Source organism: Papio anubis, chromosome 7 (assembly GCF_008728515.1).
Source record: "Papio anubis isolate 15944 chromosome 7, Panubis1.0, whole genome shotgun sequence".
NCBI lineage: Eukaryota > Metazoa > Chordata > Mammalia > Primates > Cercopithecidae > Papio > Papio anubis.
Window position 1 is genome coordinate 11065624 of NC_044982.1, and position 18084 is coordinate 11083707.

The window sequence follows — 18084 nt, forward strand, 5'->3', positions numbered from 1 at the left end:
AGGGGACATTCTAATGGGAAGACAGACACATCAACAGATGATGCAGAGCTGACTGGGGCATGCTGGCTGGTACTGCGTGCCACAAGCTGCAGATGCGAGAATGTGGATGGCAATGCACGGCCTTGCTGATAGGGCTGCAGGCCTGGCCACCGTGGTGAACACTTGCCCTGGGCCATATCTGAAGAGTGTTAGGTTGAGCTATGGAGTCAGGCCACCATGGGGAACTCTTCATAGCTCTTTCACCCGCCACCCAGCAGCAGCTCTTGCTTGACTTACGCCTTTGGCTCTGCAGCCAACCTCAGCATGCTGACCGGGGGCTTGCTGGACACTTGTCTATAAGCTCAGTATGGTTCAGGGTAACAGGAAGCCTCTGCAGCTGGCCTGCCTGAAGTTCAATCTTGGCTCTGCATGCTTTTGGGAAAGTTATTTAACAGCTCTATGCCTTATTTCCTATCTGTAATAAAGGGCTGGTCATGGCATCTACCTGATAGGATGTTTGCTTCTGAAGCCCTGTATAGTGCTGTAGAAAATAGCTGGGCACAGAGCTAGCTCCTGCCAAGATCTCCAGCTGTTGCAGGTTGGAATTAGAGCTTGGAACAATATAGCATTTACTCCAGCCTGCTGTGCACGCCATAATCGGTTATAACCCATGGCTATTACACGTTATAACGTGGAAATATGGTATAATTAGCCTTTAGGTTGCCAGAACAAGAGATGACGGTGATAGTCCTTTACACTGGGATAGGGCAGGGCCTCTCAGCAGCGTGTGTTTTCCTTACTAACTGATTCTGTTAGAAAAAGCCCCAGGGTGAATCAGACGTGCCCCTCTCTTTCACAACAACCTTCCAACTGAAAGCTCACTCGTCTCAGAGCGGGTGGAAGTCAGGTGTGCACTATTGCTCCCCTCTGACCATTGAGGAAACCGGGGTTTGGGCGCAAGTTGGTGGTGGAGCCCACACTGGAACCATGACCCCTAACCCCATTCCAGAGCCTGTTCTGCCCCCACTCGTGACCTGAAGGAAGCCTCTTATTTTGGGGTTACAGAGTCTGTGCTGAGGCCCACTCTTGCCTCTGATTCCTGCCTTTCTCAGTTCCCCTGAGCCAGCAGCACGTGAAATCAAGGACTAATGAGGGCACAGAGATGTCCATTCTGGCTCCACACTTCTTTCTTTTCATAAAAAAATAAGCCAGGCCTGGTGGCTCATGACTGTACTCCCAGTTACTTGGGAGGCTGAGGCAGAAATCTTGGGCCCAGGAAGTTTGAAACCAGCCTGGGCAAGATAGCAAGAGCCTGTCTCTAAAAACAGTCAAATAAAAGAACGCTTTCTGAGTGCCTACTAAGCACCAACCGAGGTAGGTATTGTAGTTTATATTTTCCAGATGTATCTTTCCATTCACAAATGTGTGTGAGCACTTACTGTGTGTCAGTACCTGTTCCATGCCACGTGTTGTGGTGAAAGTAGGCAAAGGCTGTGCCCAGAGGCAGTTTATGTTCAAATGAGAACAACAGACTCAGAGTTCAGAGGAGTTGGACTGGAATCAGGTCCCTGAACTTAGAAGTTGTTGATTTCCAATCCTTATTCTAGGAGACCCCCTGGCAGCTGCACGAGTTGTTTAGAAATTCCAGGCCCTACACAGGAATCTGTCTGGGACCTGCAGGAGATGGGAGACAGGCCCCGTGGATGTGCTGCTGGGGAGCTCAGAGAGCCCCATGCACCTGTGGGTGACTCCATTTGTCTTCTGCTTTTACTGGCTTTGGCTGTTGGTTCATGGTGCTTGGTTCTGTCCTCAGAGAGTTGCCTGCATTCAGGGAGTTGGCTGTCAGCACCCTGAGAACTGGAGCAGGTCCCTGTTGGCCATGTGTTTTTGTCACTCAGTCACTCAGCTGCTCACCCCCTTAGCCTTCAGCCAGCAGGCCCGGTGCTCAGCACAGCAAGGAGCTTTCAAGGAGGAGATCCCTGGGAAGCGCTCAGCACAGAGTCTGGGAGCTCAGCTAGGCTGTCCTATACCACCAATGCCAAAACCAGTGAGAAATGCAAGCCACAGGGAGCCAGCATGGCATACCTACCAGAAGGGCTAAGATGAAAAGACTGACCTTACGGTGCTGGCAAGGCCATGCGGGAACTGGAGCTCACACATGGCTGCTGGGTATGTAAAGAGGTGCAGCCACTTTGGAAATGAGTTTTATGTGAAGTTTAAAAATTTGCGTGTAATAAAAACAAAAAAGTTTAAACCCTATATTTTGGCACAGTCCTTTTCAATGGAAAGACATTTTCATCCAGTAGAAGGCTGTCATTTCTCAGTCCCTGTTGATAAGAGCACAGTCTGAGGATGTGTTCTTGTGCAGCCATAATATTGCTTTAAAAGGGTCTGTCCATGAGCCGCTGGGGTTTAGGGTCGAGGAGGACTGTGGTGAGGTGTGTGTGGTCATTGTGCCGTTCCTGCTTCTTTGGGCTGCAGTACAGATGGCCCAGGAAGAGGGAGATGTCTGGGAAGGCAGGGCCAGCGGGCCAGGCAGGTCTGGAGGGTTCAAGGAGGGTCCCTCTGTGGGGAAGACTCTGTCTGAGAAGGCATGAGGCACTGGTGGGGAGGGTGAGGCCTGGCACCTCTGACTCCCAGGGCCAAGAAGACATTGGGAGAGGGGTGGGGGATAGCCTGGGGGACAGGCGTCAGTGCCATGCTATCAGGGGTGCTGAGTGAGTCACTGGAGAAGGTACAGGCAGGTGCAGGGACCAAGGGTCAGACATCCTGGCTGGTTCTGCCTCACTGGGCCAGATCTTCTTGAGGGTGATGGGGGCCTGGGGCCTGGCTCGGTACCTGGGATTAGCCTGGCCGCAGAGCATATGGGAGCTCTCCTCTGGGGCCAGGGTCCTGGGGATTTCATCTATGGGCACTGGGGAGTGTGTTTCCGCTGCAAGGTGTGCCGTCGGGGAAGGGCTGCTTTCCCAGGGCTTCCAGAGGGCACAGCCCTTCTCCCTTCTGCCTGGCATGGTGCGGATGGAGCTGATAAGGGGTGGTGGGGGTACAGTGTACCCCTTGAGTGCAGGCTGCTGTCCGCACCTCTGTCCCTCCCTGACCCTTGTCCCAAATCAGACTCTGCTGGTCCTCAGGGTTGAGGTGGGAGAAGTTGCATTCATTCATATTAACTCAGAGCAGGCGCTGAGCTCAACGGGGGAGGTGAAGTGGGGAGCAGGAGAGATGAGGGGACAGATATTTATCGTCCAGTGGGATCCAGGCTGAGACTGAATCTGCATAGGAGTGGCCATGGCTGGGTCAGTCATTCAGGGAAGGCGTCCTGGAAGAGGAGCCATCTGAGCTGAGCCTGTGGGGCTGCTGGGTTTCCTAGAGGGAGTGGTGTAAGGGGAGAGGGGGAGGAGACAGCCTGGCGAGGGCAGAGGGAAAAAAACGCTGAGCATTTCAGCATTGCTGGGAGGTCTAGGGGCTCTGGGGCAGGGGTGGCCATCGGAAGGTGGGACTGCAGAGCTCCTGGCACCTGTAGTTTAGGGTGTCCTGTCCTTGGTCGGGGAGCAGCCGACTTCCTCAGTTTACCTTCAGGGCATCTGAGGAATGTGTGCCTTTTCACCCTCGAGTGAATGCCTCAGGTCTATTGATTAAGGTGGCCCCAGGGAAGCTGTGTGAGGTGAAGCCCATTGGAATCTGGCGAGGGAGCCAGCAGCCCCGCCTCACTCATCCTTCTCCAAGAGGAGGAAGCCTGCTCTGCTCTTCAGAAACAGAAGTGACTGATGCAGCTGAGGCAAGAAGGGCAGGGGTTCTTTGCACTTGGATTGCTTTCTGATTTCTAGTCTTGGCCCACATGGACTCAAACCTAATAGCACCCAGCCCCAACTGCCCCCCACACCATGTGGATGAATTTGCCAAATACACACTCACGCCCACGGTTAGAATCATCTGTTTTCGTCTACCGGAGCCTGAGACATCCTCCAAGCCCATGGTTCTCAGAGTGAGGTCCTGGAGCAGCAGTGTCAGCGTTACCTAAATACTCATTAGAAATGCAAATTCTTAGCCCCCACTTTTATAAATTGGGGGTGGGGTCCAGCCATCTGTGGTTTAACAAGCCCCCCAGGTGTCTCTGAGGGAGGCACCAGTGTGAGAATCACTGAGCGAATCCACCGTTCCTCAAAGGATTTTGGTTTTGTTTAAATCACAACTCTTGGTGAAATATATTCTACATTTATACATATGCAACGCATCCATCCAACAAGCAAAAGTCTCACAAAACAGTATTTATCCTTCATCCGTGAAAGGCACTGTGATATTTTTCATTCTATTCTATCTTCTTTCCTTACAAAGCACTTTTGATCAAGACCCCTGAGTTGATTTCACAATCCATGCGTAAGTCACACTCACAGTGTGAAAAACCAGTACCAACCCCGCTGCATTAACTGGCCTGTCCACATCACACCAGTGGCCCATGGCACTCACTGTTCCAGCCAGGCTGGGACCTGTGCTCTGGTACCCTGCCCAGTGCTGACCTGCAGCAGATAGCCAGTGCCCTGCCTGCCTGCCCTCTGACCGGCTCCACCCACACTGCCAGCAGCCCCTGTCACTCTGTGGCCAGGGCTCCTGGGAGCCCCCTTGAACCTGCTGGGAGCTGTCCCCTTCACAGTCTCTGGAGCCTGAGACAATCACACCTGGCCCCAAGAGCTAAGGCCCCACCCCTTGGAGCTGCCCACCCTGCCTTAGGAACATACCTCTGCAGCAGCCTGGCCTTCATCCCTACTGCAGCTGGGGACCTCTTTTTACCTTGCACACACTCTGCCCCCTCTGCTCTGTCCCATTTCCCTCTTAGCTGCCCTGATGTCTTCTCTCCCTCTCAAACACCTGTATTTGTGTGTTGCTAAGGCCAGCACTTCTGGGTGGAAATCCTGGCGTCCTCCAGACTGTGCCTGGGTTACTTGGGTTTCATTCATTGAATAGAGACTGGAAATGGGTTCTATGGTTGGCGTATTTGGAAAAGGAGGTGCATCAGAGAGCAGCTGGCTTTCCCTACCAGGCACCACTGGTCTGTGACAGCGGGGCTGACTTAAAACGGCTTTGGGACCACCTGCCTCCAAAGCAGTCCCTGGCCAGTGTAGAGTAATTTTGTGACTGTAATTGTAGAGTGGGCCTCCCAACCCCTTCCAAGGTGGGACTTCTTGTGTAACCATGCAGAGCCGGTGGACAAAGGGCGGTGTGGCCCTGCAGCCCGCGTGGCTTTGGTACAGTCCCTTAACCTGCCAAGCCTCTGTCTGCTCACCTCTAAGATGGAATGAAGCCCAGTAATTGCTCCTCACTTTGGATTAGCTGCCTGGCAGAGTTGCTGTGAGATTAAATGAGATAATGCATGGGCGCCATCATTGAGTTCCTATCCCTCCTTTCACACACTTTGTTCTGAGAGTCACCTTCGGCCAGTGCCACAGAGGAGAGGATTGCCAAGGTCCGTCCTCTTGGTACAACCTCCTCTGCGATAAATAAACAAAATTGTGTTCCCAGAATCCACTGGAAAAAGCTTTGGGATTAAGACCAGCTGTAATTCAGTGCCTGAAATTCCATCCAAGCATAAGAGCAGTGGGAAAGAGAGGATAGGGGTGGGAATGTGTGTGGCGGGGCAGGAATGAGTCACAGGACAGCGAGTGAGTCACAGCAAGTGAGCACACCCATGCCAGAACTCTGGGTCAGCTCGTGGTGGGCGGCCCGGGCCAGCTTGGCAGAGCAGGGGCACCAGGCGGTAATTGCTAATGGGGCCTGCCATGGGAGCTGGGTTTACCTGGGTCTGAATCCCAACGCTTTCTGAGTTCCAGAGCAGAATGTCAGTGGGCAGCTGGGTTGGCACCGGGCTGGAGTGAGCGGGCACAGTGTGACAGAGGCTGCCTGGCAGCTGGGGGGCTCAGCTGGTTGTCCTAAACTCTAGATTCTTGAGCTGCAGCTCAAGAGAGATTCCTGCTCTGGAGTTACCTTCCTGGAACTCAGCAGCTCCCATTAGAATTCTCAGAGGGACAGGGAGGGCCATGGAAGCTGTGTGGCACTGGGGGATTTAAGAGCAAAGAGTTTAGACTCAGGTCATCCTTGGTTCAAGTCTTGCCTCTGCTACTTAGCGTCCCGGTGACTTTGGGCAGCGGTGTGAGTGTCACTAAACCTGTTTTCTCAGCTGTAAAGTAGGATAATATGAATGTGTCACTGGGCCTATGTAGGATAAGTGAGTTAATACCTACAAACCTTTTATCATACGGTCAGGCACATGCAGAACGCCGGGTAAATGTCAGCTTTTACTGTTATTGATGGACCCGGGTTCATCACTTTTCAGCAGGCTGTTTGCTTCTCCGAGTCTCAGTTTCCCTCTTTGTAAAATGGGACAAATAATGCCCGCCACGTGACAGTCACTCCCTGAAACTGACATTGCCCCTGTCTTTGCTCGGGAGGGGCTTAGTGTCGTGTTTCAGGGGTGTTCACTAAGGAGATTGGGTTAGGTCCCAAGTAGGATTCTTGGAGCCTCTGGATCGTTGAATGACAAGAAGAATTACAGTGTTTTCAAATTCCCAGATAATATTAATTAATTAATTTTGAGATGGAGTCTCGCTGTCGCCCAGGCTGGAGTGCAGTGGCGCAATCTCTTCTTACTGCAACCTCTGCCTCCCAGGTTCAAGCGATTCTCCTGCCTCAGTCTCCCAAGTAGCTGGGATTACAGGCTCATGCTATCACGCCCGACTAATTTTTGTATTTTTAGTAGAGACGGGGTTTCACCATGTTGGCCAGGCTTCTCAAACTCCCGACCTCAGATAATTCGCCTGTCTTGGCCTCTCAAAGTGTGGGGATTACAGGCGTGAGTCACCGTGCCTGGCCCCAAAGAATTTTAAAAACTGCTGTTAGGATGTTGGAGGGATTGAGACAGAGGTAAGAACCTGGTCCTCATGGGGTATCAGCCCCTCACCAGTGGCATTGCAAAGCCAAGTAGGGGCCCCACCCAGCACCCTGAGCTTTGGAGAGCTGGGGAAGGGGAAGGGAGGGAGAGAGGTCTGTGCCCAGCGACCCCAGGACACAGGGCCCTCAGCCCCAGTTGGCAATCCACGTGCTGACCCAGCAGGCGATCTGCCTTGGGCGTCTTTTCCGTGCCAGTATCCTTTCCTTCCTGCAAGGCTGGTCCTCCAGAGACCAAATTGCATCTCGGCCAATTGCTTTCAGGCCTGGAATCAGGGCAAAGGGAGCTGATGTCCAGATGGACATTCACAGTTACCCGATGGACCACAGGAGCAGCCCTGGCCTGGGGGCCCACACATCTATTTCTCCCTGTCCTCTGCTCTGCCCTGGGTCACAGGAGAGCTGACCCCTGCAGGCTGCATTGTCCCAGCTCCCCTATACCGGCTTCTGGCAGGACCAGAGGTAAGCAGTCCGCTGGGGGTTTCTCTGACAGCCTCTCCACCCCGGGTGGCGTCTCCTGCAGCAGAAGTATCTCCTTTGGGGCTCTAGTTCCTGCTGCTCAGCGGCCCCCAGCATGGGTCTAGTAAATCTAACATTGCCTCCCCGCCTTGTCTCTCTAGCCTAGGGGCTGATCTCTGGGCTTCCCTTTGTCTCCTTGCAGCTTCTCAGCTCCTCCTCCTCATTACACCCTCCTGGTTGGTAGCTGGACTCGGAGGGGCTTTGCTCTGCTGATTGGACCTTGACTCACACGGGGTTGCTTTCCTCCCAGGGGCAGTTCTATCGGATGCCCCCATGGTAGGTGAAGTTCAACTTTATTTTGGAGTCAATGTGGTCTAGTGAGAATCTAGGGCTTCAGAATCCAATAGAACAAGGTTTAAATCTCAGTGTTACTGCAAGCGCCTCCATGCCCTGGGCCAGTGACTGCAGTCTGCACATTCTTATCCAGGATCTTGGAAAGTAACAGCTGCTCCTGTGCCCTGGGCACCTATTACCACTCCAGGCACCTATTACCGCTCCGGGCACCTATTACCGACCAGGTGCTCCCACACCTGCCCCAGTCAGCCCCACAGCATTCTCAGAGGTAGATGCCCCTGCTGTGCCTGGGGGCGGGGTGGGGAGGAGGCTCTGCCCAGGCTGCCAGCTAATGGACCACAGAGCTCACCTGAGACCAGCCCCGCTGCTCCCCTCTCTGCTGCTCCTGAAATGGGCTGGGGCTGCCTTTCAGACTGGGATGCAGGAGGCCCAAATGGGGTGGTTTTTGGACAAGGGCCTCACATGGTGTGGGCCTGTCATTATTTCATGAGTGTTAGCACCTTCTCTTCCATGGCTGGCCTTTTCTTTTCGGTCTGCATCACGTTTGCCAGTATCTCCGAGTTAACCACATGCTTCCTTATGACATTTCAGCTTCTTCAAAGCACTCTGAGCTTTCTTTATGACTCAGATTAAGGTGTCCCATTTTGAGAAGATGGCTAAAGCCTGGAGCTCAGATTCTGGAAGCTTCCCGTCCTCTCCCAAAGTGCATCCTTGCTGTCCATTCCTGGGGAGACTGTGTCTCCAGCCGTGCCCACAGGCCTTATCCACCTCTGGGGGACTGGCTGGTCTTCCAGGCCCATGGCTTTTGACCCAGGTTCTGTGTTCTGAGCATGTGCTGAGTTTCAAGCCTGCCTCACCATCTGCCCCAGCTCGGGGCTTTCCATCATGAAAAAAAAAAAAAAAATCACTTCTCTTCCGCTGTCATTTGTGATAACCACATGGACGCTGAAACCCAAACCCAAGGCTGTTTCCTTTCTGTCTCCTCCGTACATCAGCGCCAGCATGACCTAGAAAGGGTCAGCACCCTCCTGGCCAGCCCTCTCACTGACTCAGTGGGGACAGCTCAGAGACACGCCTAGAGCCCCACTCTCCCGCTGCCTGCAGCCACACCCCAGGGATGTCCCCAGACGGGGCTTGGAAACAGAAACTACTTGTTTTTCTTCTTTTTACCCCCGAGCACAGTTATTTTGCAATATTGTTTGGAAAATGCACAGTGCCTTTTTTTTTTTTTTTTTTTTTTTTTAATGCTATCTCCATTTAACCAGTCCAGAGATGAAAGTTCTCCCCTCCCAGAGAGGCATGTTGGCTCTGCTCACTCCTGCAACCTTTTCTCATTGTCCTTGGCCGTGTGTATCTGCCATCTGTGCAGTGACCCCGGTGTCAGCCTCCCTCTGAGTGCAGAGTGCTTCCCTCCTCCACCCACCCTGGCCTGGCGCTGTCTCCCACCTGCCCCTCCAATGCCTAACCCTTGCCAGCTCCAGTGCCCTCAGCAGGCAGTGCCTCCCAGCCACCTTCCTCAAGCCAGGTGACAACCACTCCTTTGAGGTCCCGTGGCCCCTGACCTCCTGTCTCAAAGCTCGTGCTGGCCTCACTGTAGCTGCCTTACTGTGCGTCCATCCCTGCCCTCCACCCCTACTGCACTGGACAGGGAACCTCACCAAGCCAGATCCACACTTGGTCTGTCTCCACATCCTCAGCACCTGCACTCAGCAGCCACTTAGTGCACTGATTCATTAGTCTATCAGTCGGTAACCCAGTTCCTATGCTGCTCCAGCCTTGAGCTGGTGAGACAGCTGCTGTCTGGATGCAGGTTCCCAAGGAAGGAAAACCCTCCACCCAACACCTGTGCGTTTGGTAAAAAGGAACTATTTCCAAGCATGGTGTGTGCTCCAGGCTCTGGGCAATTTTTTATTTTATTTTATTTTATTTTATTTTATTTTATTTTATTTATTTATTTATTTATTTATTTATTTTAGAGACAGAATCTCTCTCTGTCACCCAGGCTAGGATGCAATGGTACCATCATAGCTCAGTGCTCCCTGGACCTTCCGGACTCAAGTGATCCTCCCACCTGGCTAATTTTTTTTTTCTTTTTTTTTTTTTGGTAGGGACAAGGTCTCACTATGCTGCTTGTGCTGGTCCTGGGCTCAAGTGATCCTCCCATATCAGCCTCCCAAAGTGCTGGGATTACAGGCGTGAGCCACTGTACCTGGATGGGTTTTTAAATTAATTAAATCTAGGTGTTATCTCCATTTTCCAGATGAGAATATGGACATCCAGAGAGGTTAAGTGACCAGCCAGATGCCACACAGCTAGTGAGTCATGGGGTCTTGAGCACTGGGACCAATTCTAGATCCTTCTGGCCTCATGGCTGGCTCTTTCCCAGACGCGTGCCTGTGGGGTCACTTAGCCAGCTAGCTTTGCTGTCTGCTGGGCTTTCCTCAGTTTCTGGTTGTAGCCTTGGACCACCTGAGGGAGGGGCTGGCTCACAACAGCCTGTAGGCCAAGTGCCCTTGTGGTGTGTTTTTGTCAAGCCAGTGAGCTGAGAATGGGTCTGACATTTTCAAAGGGTTGTAAAAACAAGGAAGACAATGCAACAAAGACTGTATGTGGCCCGAGACAGCTAAAAATGTTTTCTACCTGACCCTTTACAGGAAGAGTAGACCTCTGCCAATAGACAGTGTTCCCCAGACCATTCTTCCTTGCAAGGGGTTCAGGGAGTGACCAGCGGCTGTGCAATAGTTGTGGGGGGCTGGCTTACCTCAGCCTGCCTTAGAGGGAGTGGTGACAGAGGCAGCAGTGCTCTAGGCTGGCTGAGGAGCGGTCTGACCGGCAGAGAAAGGGAGGACCAAGAGCAGTCTGATAGTCCCAGGGCAGAAGCTAGTCCCCAGAACCTGGCGTGCAGAGGTCACAGTAACATCGACCCTCTCAACCTACAACCTCAGAGGTCCCTCAGAGACTCTCTATTCAACTGTCCCTTATACCACATGAGGTGGTAAAGAAGCTCCTCTGAGAGCTTCTTCAGAGTAGTATAGTGTCTGCTGTCTGCTTATTTGATGCTGTGGTCGTAGCATCAAGTCTGGCTCTTAGCATGTGCTTAAGTCCTATGTTTCATTGAACTGAAGCAAAATAGGCAGAATTGGCCAAGAGGAGGCTCAGGTCTCCTGAACTCTGCCTGCAGCCTCGCCCAGCCCACAGTTTGGTTGGTTTGAGGCACCCCTGCCTGCTCAACCCCCCTGGGTCCCTGGGTTTCATCTTCTATACCCTCTGGACACCAACCACTGAGCCTCACAGGCCACAGGCGTTGCCAACAAGAAGGGGTGCTCTAAAGCCTCGCTGCCCATTGATGATTAGAGCCACGCTTCCCCACTGTCCCATCATCTGAGATTCAGCAGGACTCGTCTCTGTCCCTCCCATTCTTTGCTTAATAAAAATAAAAGCTGAGTTTTTGGAAGCCAGTCAAGTCACACACTAGCCGAGAAATTAGAGCCAAAACAAATACATTTAAATGCTTGCACATCCAATGTGCTTTTCAAGTAAAGCATTCAAAGGCAGGGAGTGGCTACAGGGAACATATTCAGTTGTTACAAAAAAATCAAAACAGGCCTGAAGGGAAAGCAACTCATTGGGAGAATCACAGGACGGGTTTCCAGAGCACAGCCCGCTAGGTTGCCTGCCTCCCCCGGCCAGCCCGCGTCCTTTGGCCCAGCACGCGTCTGATGGCCTCTTCCATTTTCTCCTTCTCTTTCATGGGTTCTCCCCTGAAGCTTCCTCTGGCCCCATGGAGGGCCTGGGGAGGGTGCCCAGCTTCCCAGTAGATACTTACTAACTGATGAGTGAAGACAATTTTTATTTTTAATCGTGATGATTTTTACTGCAATGTAATAAAAATTGTAATGTAAATTCTAACTGCTTAATAGAAAAAAATAAGGAAAAAAAAACTTTCAACAGTGGTCCTACCCATCTCAACCAAGTGGCCTTCAAGGTCACTGTGCCTCTCCCCCCATGCCGGGAGAGAGAGGCCTGAGGGTCCCATGGGATGTGCTTAAAAGCCAGGCCTGGAAAGGGCTAAGGCCACTGCAAACAGCCCCGGCTTGATCACACAGACCGTTTAATGGCAAGACGTCCCAGCCTTTTTCTTGAACTCCTGAGCTCAAGCGATCCTCCTGCCTAAGCCTCCCAAAGTTCTAGAATTATAGGCATGAGCCACCATGCCCGGCCCCAGCCTTTTGCTATGACTGTAATTTTTTGTTAATGTTTTGTTTTGCTTTTACTAGTTGTTGAGCTGTGACTACTTAATATAAAATTTTGTCTCTTTTTTGGTATTGCCATTATATCCTACAAATTCCCATTCATGAATTCATTTTAAGCCCCCTTTTTGCTGGCTGCATAATATTCTAAAGTGCAAATGGACCATGACTTACTTAAGCAATCCCCTATAATTGGGCGCGTGAGTTGTTTCTGGTTTTGTTTTGCCATTTTAAATGATGCCGTGTTGAGTTTTTTGATGCGTTAAACTTTATACCCATTCTGGGCTCATTTAACAACATTGGCCTTACTCTCTACAAGGTATTGTGGGAGATTGGAGGATAAATGAGATAAAATCCCTTTAAATAAAATGCAGATACAAATAACTTTAGTTCAAAGCAGTTACGTGGTTGCTATATACTCAGACTAGAACTGGAATACAGAAGAGTTTTGCCTGGACTTACTGGGATTTCAAGAAAGTCACAGGAGAAAATCTGAGACTTTGCAGCCATAGCCCAGGGGAAGTCAAATGGACAGTCCAGCAAAAGGGGTCTCTGGTGGGTGATCTATGCCAGCAGCAGGTGTTACCTGGGCTGGCATAGCAAGCGGGTTGCATCTCAAGCGTTAAGTTCGTTTTCAGTGGTTGCGAGGAGTACTATGCGGACGTCAGAGGGGAGCGGCTCAGTGGGTAACTTTAGCAGCGCCTGCCCATGGACCCAGGTTGGTGGAGCAGTGGGGATGGCATACACCTAACACGGCCATCCCCAGCCTGAGAGGTTCATCTCAGGGAGAGCTCAGGGCTGGTTTTGGCTTGGCCCATGCCCAGAACTCTGTTCCTTAGGTTGAGGCCTCTTTGAGCCATTCAAATTAAGACGATTATGGGTCCAGACATTTCGGACTGCAGGTTTTGAGGTCCTCTTTTGCAGAGCGTGCAATCTGAATAGACAGACGAGAATTGCCTCTGGGCCCTAAGCTGGGAGAACTGGAAGCAGGGAACCTGGGAGGCCGAAGACAAAGCAGTTTTGCCAGGCTAGAGCCCTGGACTGCTTCTCCCAGAGGACAGACCTGTTTTCCTTCCCTGCTTAATTCCAGTCCTGACAAATGCACCCACCTCTGGCCGTATTGCCCGACTAGGAGCGCCAGGGGAGGGCTGGTGGTGGGAGTGGGCCTGTCCCAGGTGTCCTGCTGGGGGCCTCTCCACAGCCCCCTACATTCCTGCCTGTTGAACTGATCTGTGGCCCTTTCTTAAGCCCCTGCAGGTGCCATGACTCAGCAGCCCCAGGAGGACTTTGACAGGAGCGTGGAGGATGCCCAGGCATGGATGAAGGCTGTGCAGGATCAGCTGCAGGTCAATGACAACACGCAGGGGCCTCGCGCAGCCCTGGAGGCCAGGCTGTGGGAGACAGAGGTATGCAGAGGCGTGACCTCAGATGGCCCTGTGGTCTTGGCCCCGTCCTGCCCTGCCCTCAGAACTCAGGTTTCCTATCTGTTAAAGGCAAGGGTGGACTAGACCAGTGTTTCTCAAACTCTGATGTGCACACAGATCTCCTGGAGATTTTGTTTAAGTGCAGACTCTGATCCGGTCTGTGGAAGTGAAGCCCCAGACTTTGCTTTTGGCAAGTTCGAGGTGATACCATTATTGCCGGTCCTTGGAACACACTCTGATGATAAGGAACTAGAGCCTGTCCTCTCACCCTGCTGTCCCTGCAAGGGGAGCCTGTGCAGCCAGGTGGGTCCCCCAGCCCTTGCTGGGGGGCTTCCCACCCCTTCTCTGCTTCTGCCTGGTTGGGGTCCCTGCCAGATCTGGATTGGCCAAGGTCTTCCCCCAGAGGAGAGGAGAAGGGGCTCTGCCCAGCTAGGAGTGACTTCCTGAGCTTCTCCAGAACCGGAGTCTGGCTTTACCCAACCCACTTGGCACAAGTCCATGTAGCACTAAGTGCTGGTGCCCAGTGCCTGGCCTGGCATCGTGGTGCCCCTCTCTGAGGGTGGGTTGCCCACAGCCTGGGGACAAGAGGGAAGAATACTGAGCTAAGAGTCAGCAGCTGGAGTTATTATCTCCTTGCTGATGCTAGATTGCTGTGTGACCTTGGTCAAGTCTCTGTCCCACTCTGGGCTTCAGTTTTCCCATCTGTAAATGGAGCAGTTGACTTACACACCTCTGGGGTCACATCCATTTAGATACTCCATAATTCTAATTTATCACCCAACAATGGTTGCTCGCAGTTGGGGGGTGCTGCCTTCTCCTACAGCAAACCAGTCACCCAGCCAGGCTGGAAGCAGTGGTGACCCCACAGCTGGTTCCTTGTGTGTGTTGTCTTCTCGATTCTGCACACTGCGCACCGTATTGCATATATCTCGTGCCCTTTCTGGAAGTGGACAGTGGGAATTAAGAATCCTCATCACCTTTCTGAGTCAATGTTTGATTTCAGTGTCACCACCACATCCAGAGGCAGGGGCCATTGTCTGCCTTTTGCAACTGGGAAATGGAGTCTCCTCACACCGTTTCCTGTGCCTGGAGAGCCCTCTCACTCACGTTCAAGCTCTCTGCTGTGCTCCCTTTGCCCTCTGTTTGGGAAGCTCCCTCACAGATCACCCAAGAGTGGAATAGCCCCTGCTTTCCGCCATCCCTGTGCCAGGGCTGGGGCTGTGCAGGTGGGTGAGGCCCACCCTGCTCTTGAGGGTTCCCAGCCTAATGGAGACACATATGCAGTCAGGGTGACTGCACAAGCATGTATAAGGCACACCCCTAACATGGGTCCCGTGATGTTATTTTCTTCCTCTAAAACCTTCCATGGCTCTCACTGTCCACCAAGAAAAAACAAACTTCACCCGGCATCAAAAGTCCCCCACTATCTGCACCACTCTGTTTTCCAGCCTTAGCTCTCCACACTGTCACCCCTCCCAAGCTCACACCGGCCTTAGCTCCAGCCACTGTCACCCCTCCCAAGCTCACACCGGCCTTAGCTCCAGCCACTGTCACCCCTCTCAAGCTCACACTGGCCTTAGCTCCAGCCACTGTCACACCTCGCAAGCTCACGCCAGCCTTAGCTCCAGTGACTGTCACACCTCACAAGCTCACGCCAGCCTTAGCTCCAGCCACTGTCACCCCTCACAAGCTCACACCGGCCTTAACTCCAGCCACTGTCACCCTTCACAAGCTCACACCTGCCTTAGGTCCAGCCACTGTCACCCTTCACAAGCTCACACCGGCCTTAGGTCCAGCCACTGTCACCCTTCACAAGCTCACACCGGCCTTAGCTCCAGCCACTGTCACCCCTCGCAAGCTCACACCGGCCTTAGCTCCAGCCACTGTGACACCTCACAAGCTCATGCCCTCCTTCGATTGGCCGAAGACCTCCTAGACTTTCCATCGCCAACTCTTTGTTCACGTGTTGCCTCTGTTAGGAATGCTCTTTTGTTTGGGTCTGCGTGTACACAAGAAATGAAACCCTCCTGTCCGTGCATCTTTCCTGACCAATTTCCCCCTTTCTCAGCCCCAGCTCCTGACCTTCCCTGTCTGTGGGCATCACAGCCCTGCCTGTGTGCTCACTGTGTTAAGGTGCTTAGCATTTCAAACTTTCTACCCTTTGCTGGGAGGTCTTTCCCCGCAGCTGGTGGTTCTGGTTTAAGCAAAGTCAAGGGCGGTCCTTATGAAGACACATTGGCAGGCAGGGTGGATGGGCCCTGGAAGCCAGAGGCAGCACTTCTGTGGGCCCCGAGGGGATGGGAGTCCAGGCAGAGGGCAGTCATGGCCTGAGCCTTCTGCCACTGTCTCCTCCCACGGAGCTCCGGCATGCTTCATTTATTGTGTGTTTTGCCATTTTCAAAACCAATTTCACAGTAAGAAAGAAAACATTTTCCTGTTGCCAGCTGGTAAGAGGGGGCAGCTAGTGCCTCTCGACCTACCCGTGGGACCTGCCCCCAGGTTCTGGGATCTCCCTTGTGCTTCCTCCACCAACTCTGTTAGGCTTGTCTCCAGTGCCTGTTTGCTGCAGTGACGAGGACATGGACTCTGATCCAGTTCTGATCCTTAATAGCCGTGCAGCCGGGGGGATGTCCCATGCCTTCCCGGGACCTCATGTTCCCATCTGTAGAGCAGGAGCGAACCCCCTCAGCCCTCGTGTTCCCAAGGGGTTAAGGGAAACTCCAGAATCCTCATGGGATGGGAGCTTTCTGTAAGGTGTGATTGGAGAACCCATCACTTCTGGGTTGAGAGCTTGGCTACTGGGCCTGCAGGCCTGGGCTCCAAAATCTGCCGTGGCTGTGACACCTCAGGAGGGTTTCCCAGAGCTCTCTGAGCTTCAGCTTGCTTCCGGGGAGAGTGATAGCTGCTGCCTTGCAGGAAGGAAGGAGGATTGAGGAGAATCACTTATAAACACGCTTGTATGCACAGTGCAGAGTATGCTGACAGAGCTGGCTAAATGGAGGCGATTGTTTCTTGTGGTTTTAGAAGCTGGGATACACAGTGTACCAACTGTCCCTGACCATCCCCAGAGCCTCCAGGAGTGGGTCTTAGGAGCTTCCAGCCACACTCCCAGGTCCAGTATAGGTAGTTATTTATTTGTTTATTGAGATAGAGTCTCGCTGTATTGCCCAGGCTGGAGTGCAGTGGCACAATCTCAGGCTCCCTTGTCCTGTATCTGGGTCCTGGCCTGAGCCAGGCAGCTTCCTCACCAGCTTCTGGGCCACCCTCTTGGTCAGGAGCATCCTGGTGTTTCCCAAAGCTTGGTTTCCCAGTGCACTCAACCTTCAATATATCTTACTTCCCTACCTTTGCTCAAATATCCTTCTCCAATTGTCTTTAATTAGAGACCTGCAGGCTTGATGCCAATGCCACCTTCTCCACAAGCCTTCCTGGATTTCTCCCATCCCTCCTTGAGCTCTCATACAAACTTTGCGGTCTCTTCTGACCCTTTTTGCAGTCATCTACGCTCTTATCTGCAGCCCTCTTTCCTACCAGCTTGTTCATCCAGGACCCTAGCACCCAGCGTAATGCTCAGCTGGGGGTCACCTGGTCTTGGCTGGGTTGAGGGAAAACCCTGCTTAACCCCATTCCTCCACTTTCCTGGTCTCCTGATTCTTCTCCCCAAGGTGTTTCCTTACATCCACTCCCCACCTTCTCCTTGACCTCATTGGCTGCTTCAAATTGGAATAATTTTGTGGCTGCAATTCAAGTACTTTCTCCCACTTGGCTGCGCAGCCCTTGCCAAGCGCTCCTGGACTGTGTCCTTGCTGGTGATGGGCTATAAAAGAACCTCGCACCAGCCAAAGAGTGTAATCATCAGGGCAGTCAAAGAGAGTGGAGTCTACTTCTCAAAATTTGGCTTTTCCAGCCCAGCCACAGCCTCTGGCCTCCTCTGGCTTCAGGCCTCCAATAAACACCCTACAGGTTGATCTTTCAGGGCAGGTGTTCTTCTCCAGGTCGGGGAAGGCGGCTTGGTGTCTGGCCTGCCTTTGGACCAGCCAGCTCCTCTGCTTTGGTAAAGAAGCATCAAACTCACTCCCTTGAAAAGGCAGCGGGTCTCAGGTCTTTGTGTCCCCCTCTGTCCAGCCTGTGCCTCTTTCATGAGGATAAGAAGGACAAAGGTCCAGGGGCCTGGGGGACCACACAGTCAGGACACCAGGCTTTGGAGAAGGGGCCATTGTCCACATGGGACATTCCAGACCTGGCTGCTCCTTCTGGGTGTGGCCAAGGGACATGGAATTTCACTTCTTCCCCAGAGTTGTTGGCTCCTGTGATTTTCAGAGCTGGACTCCATCCGAGCTGCAACTGGGAGCAGGTGTGGAGGAGACTTCTCTGGCAGCTACAGAGAATCATTCCTAAGGCTTGTGGTTTCCGTGGGTCCCCAGCTCCCCCGTTTGTAAAATCGGACTTATCATGATGCCCGTCTTGCTAGCTTGGGGAATATGAGTCTCCTTTCACATTTCTGGGAATCAGAAACATCATCTTACTTTTTTTTTTTTTTTTTCTTGAGATGGCATGTTGCTCTGTCACCCAGGCTGGAGTGCAGCGGTGTGATGGCTGGAGTAAAGTGGTGCGATCTTGGCTCACGGCAACCTCCGCCTCCCGGGTTCAAGCAATTCTCCTGCCTCAGCCTCCTGAGTAGC

General features: G+C 52.6%; 1 protein-coding gene across 10 annotated transcripts in view; it reads left to right on the top strand.

Moving 5' to 3' along the window:
* The window catches only part of SYNE3 (spectrin repeat containing nuclear envelope family member 3), a 96644-nt gene that overhangs the window by 25140 nt on the left and 53420 nt on the right, over positions 1-18084 (top strand). For 3 of the 10 annotated variants that reach the window (XR_002523506.2, XR_004184791.1, XM_031667869.1), the window contains exons 1-2: positions 6778-7377; positions 13227-13384. Coding sequence is in view for 8 of the 10 variants with exons in the window: in XM_031667869.1 (XP_031523729.1) it covers positions 7206-7377; positions 13227-13384 (330 nt within the window). In the remaining 2 variants the exon portion in view is untranslated. The other 7 variants (XM_021941532.2, XM_031667870.1, XM_021941533.2 and 4 more) reach the window with 4 other exon arrangements.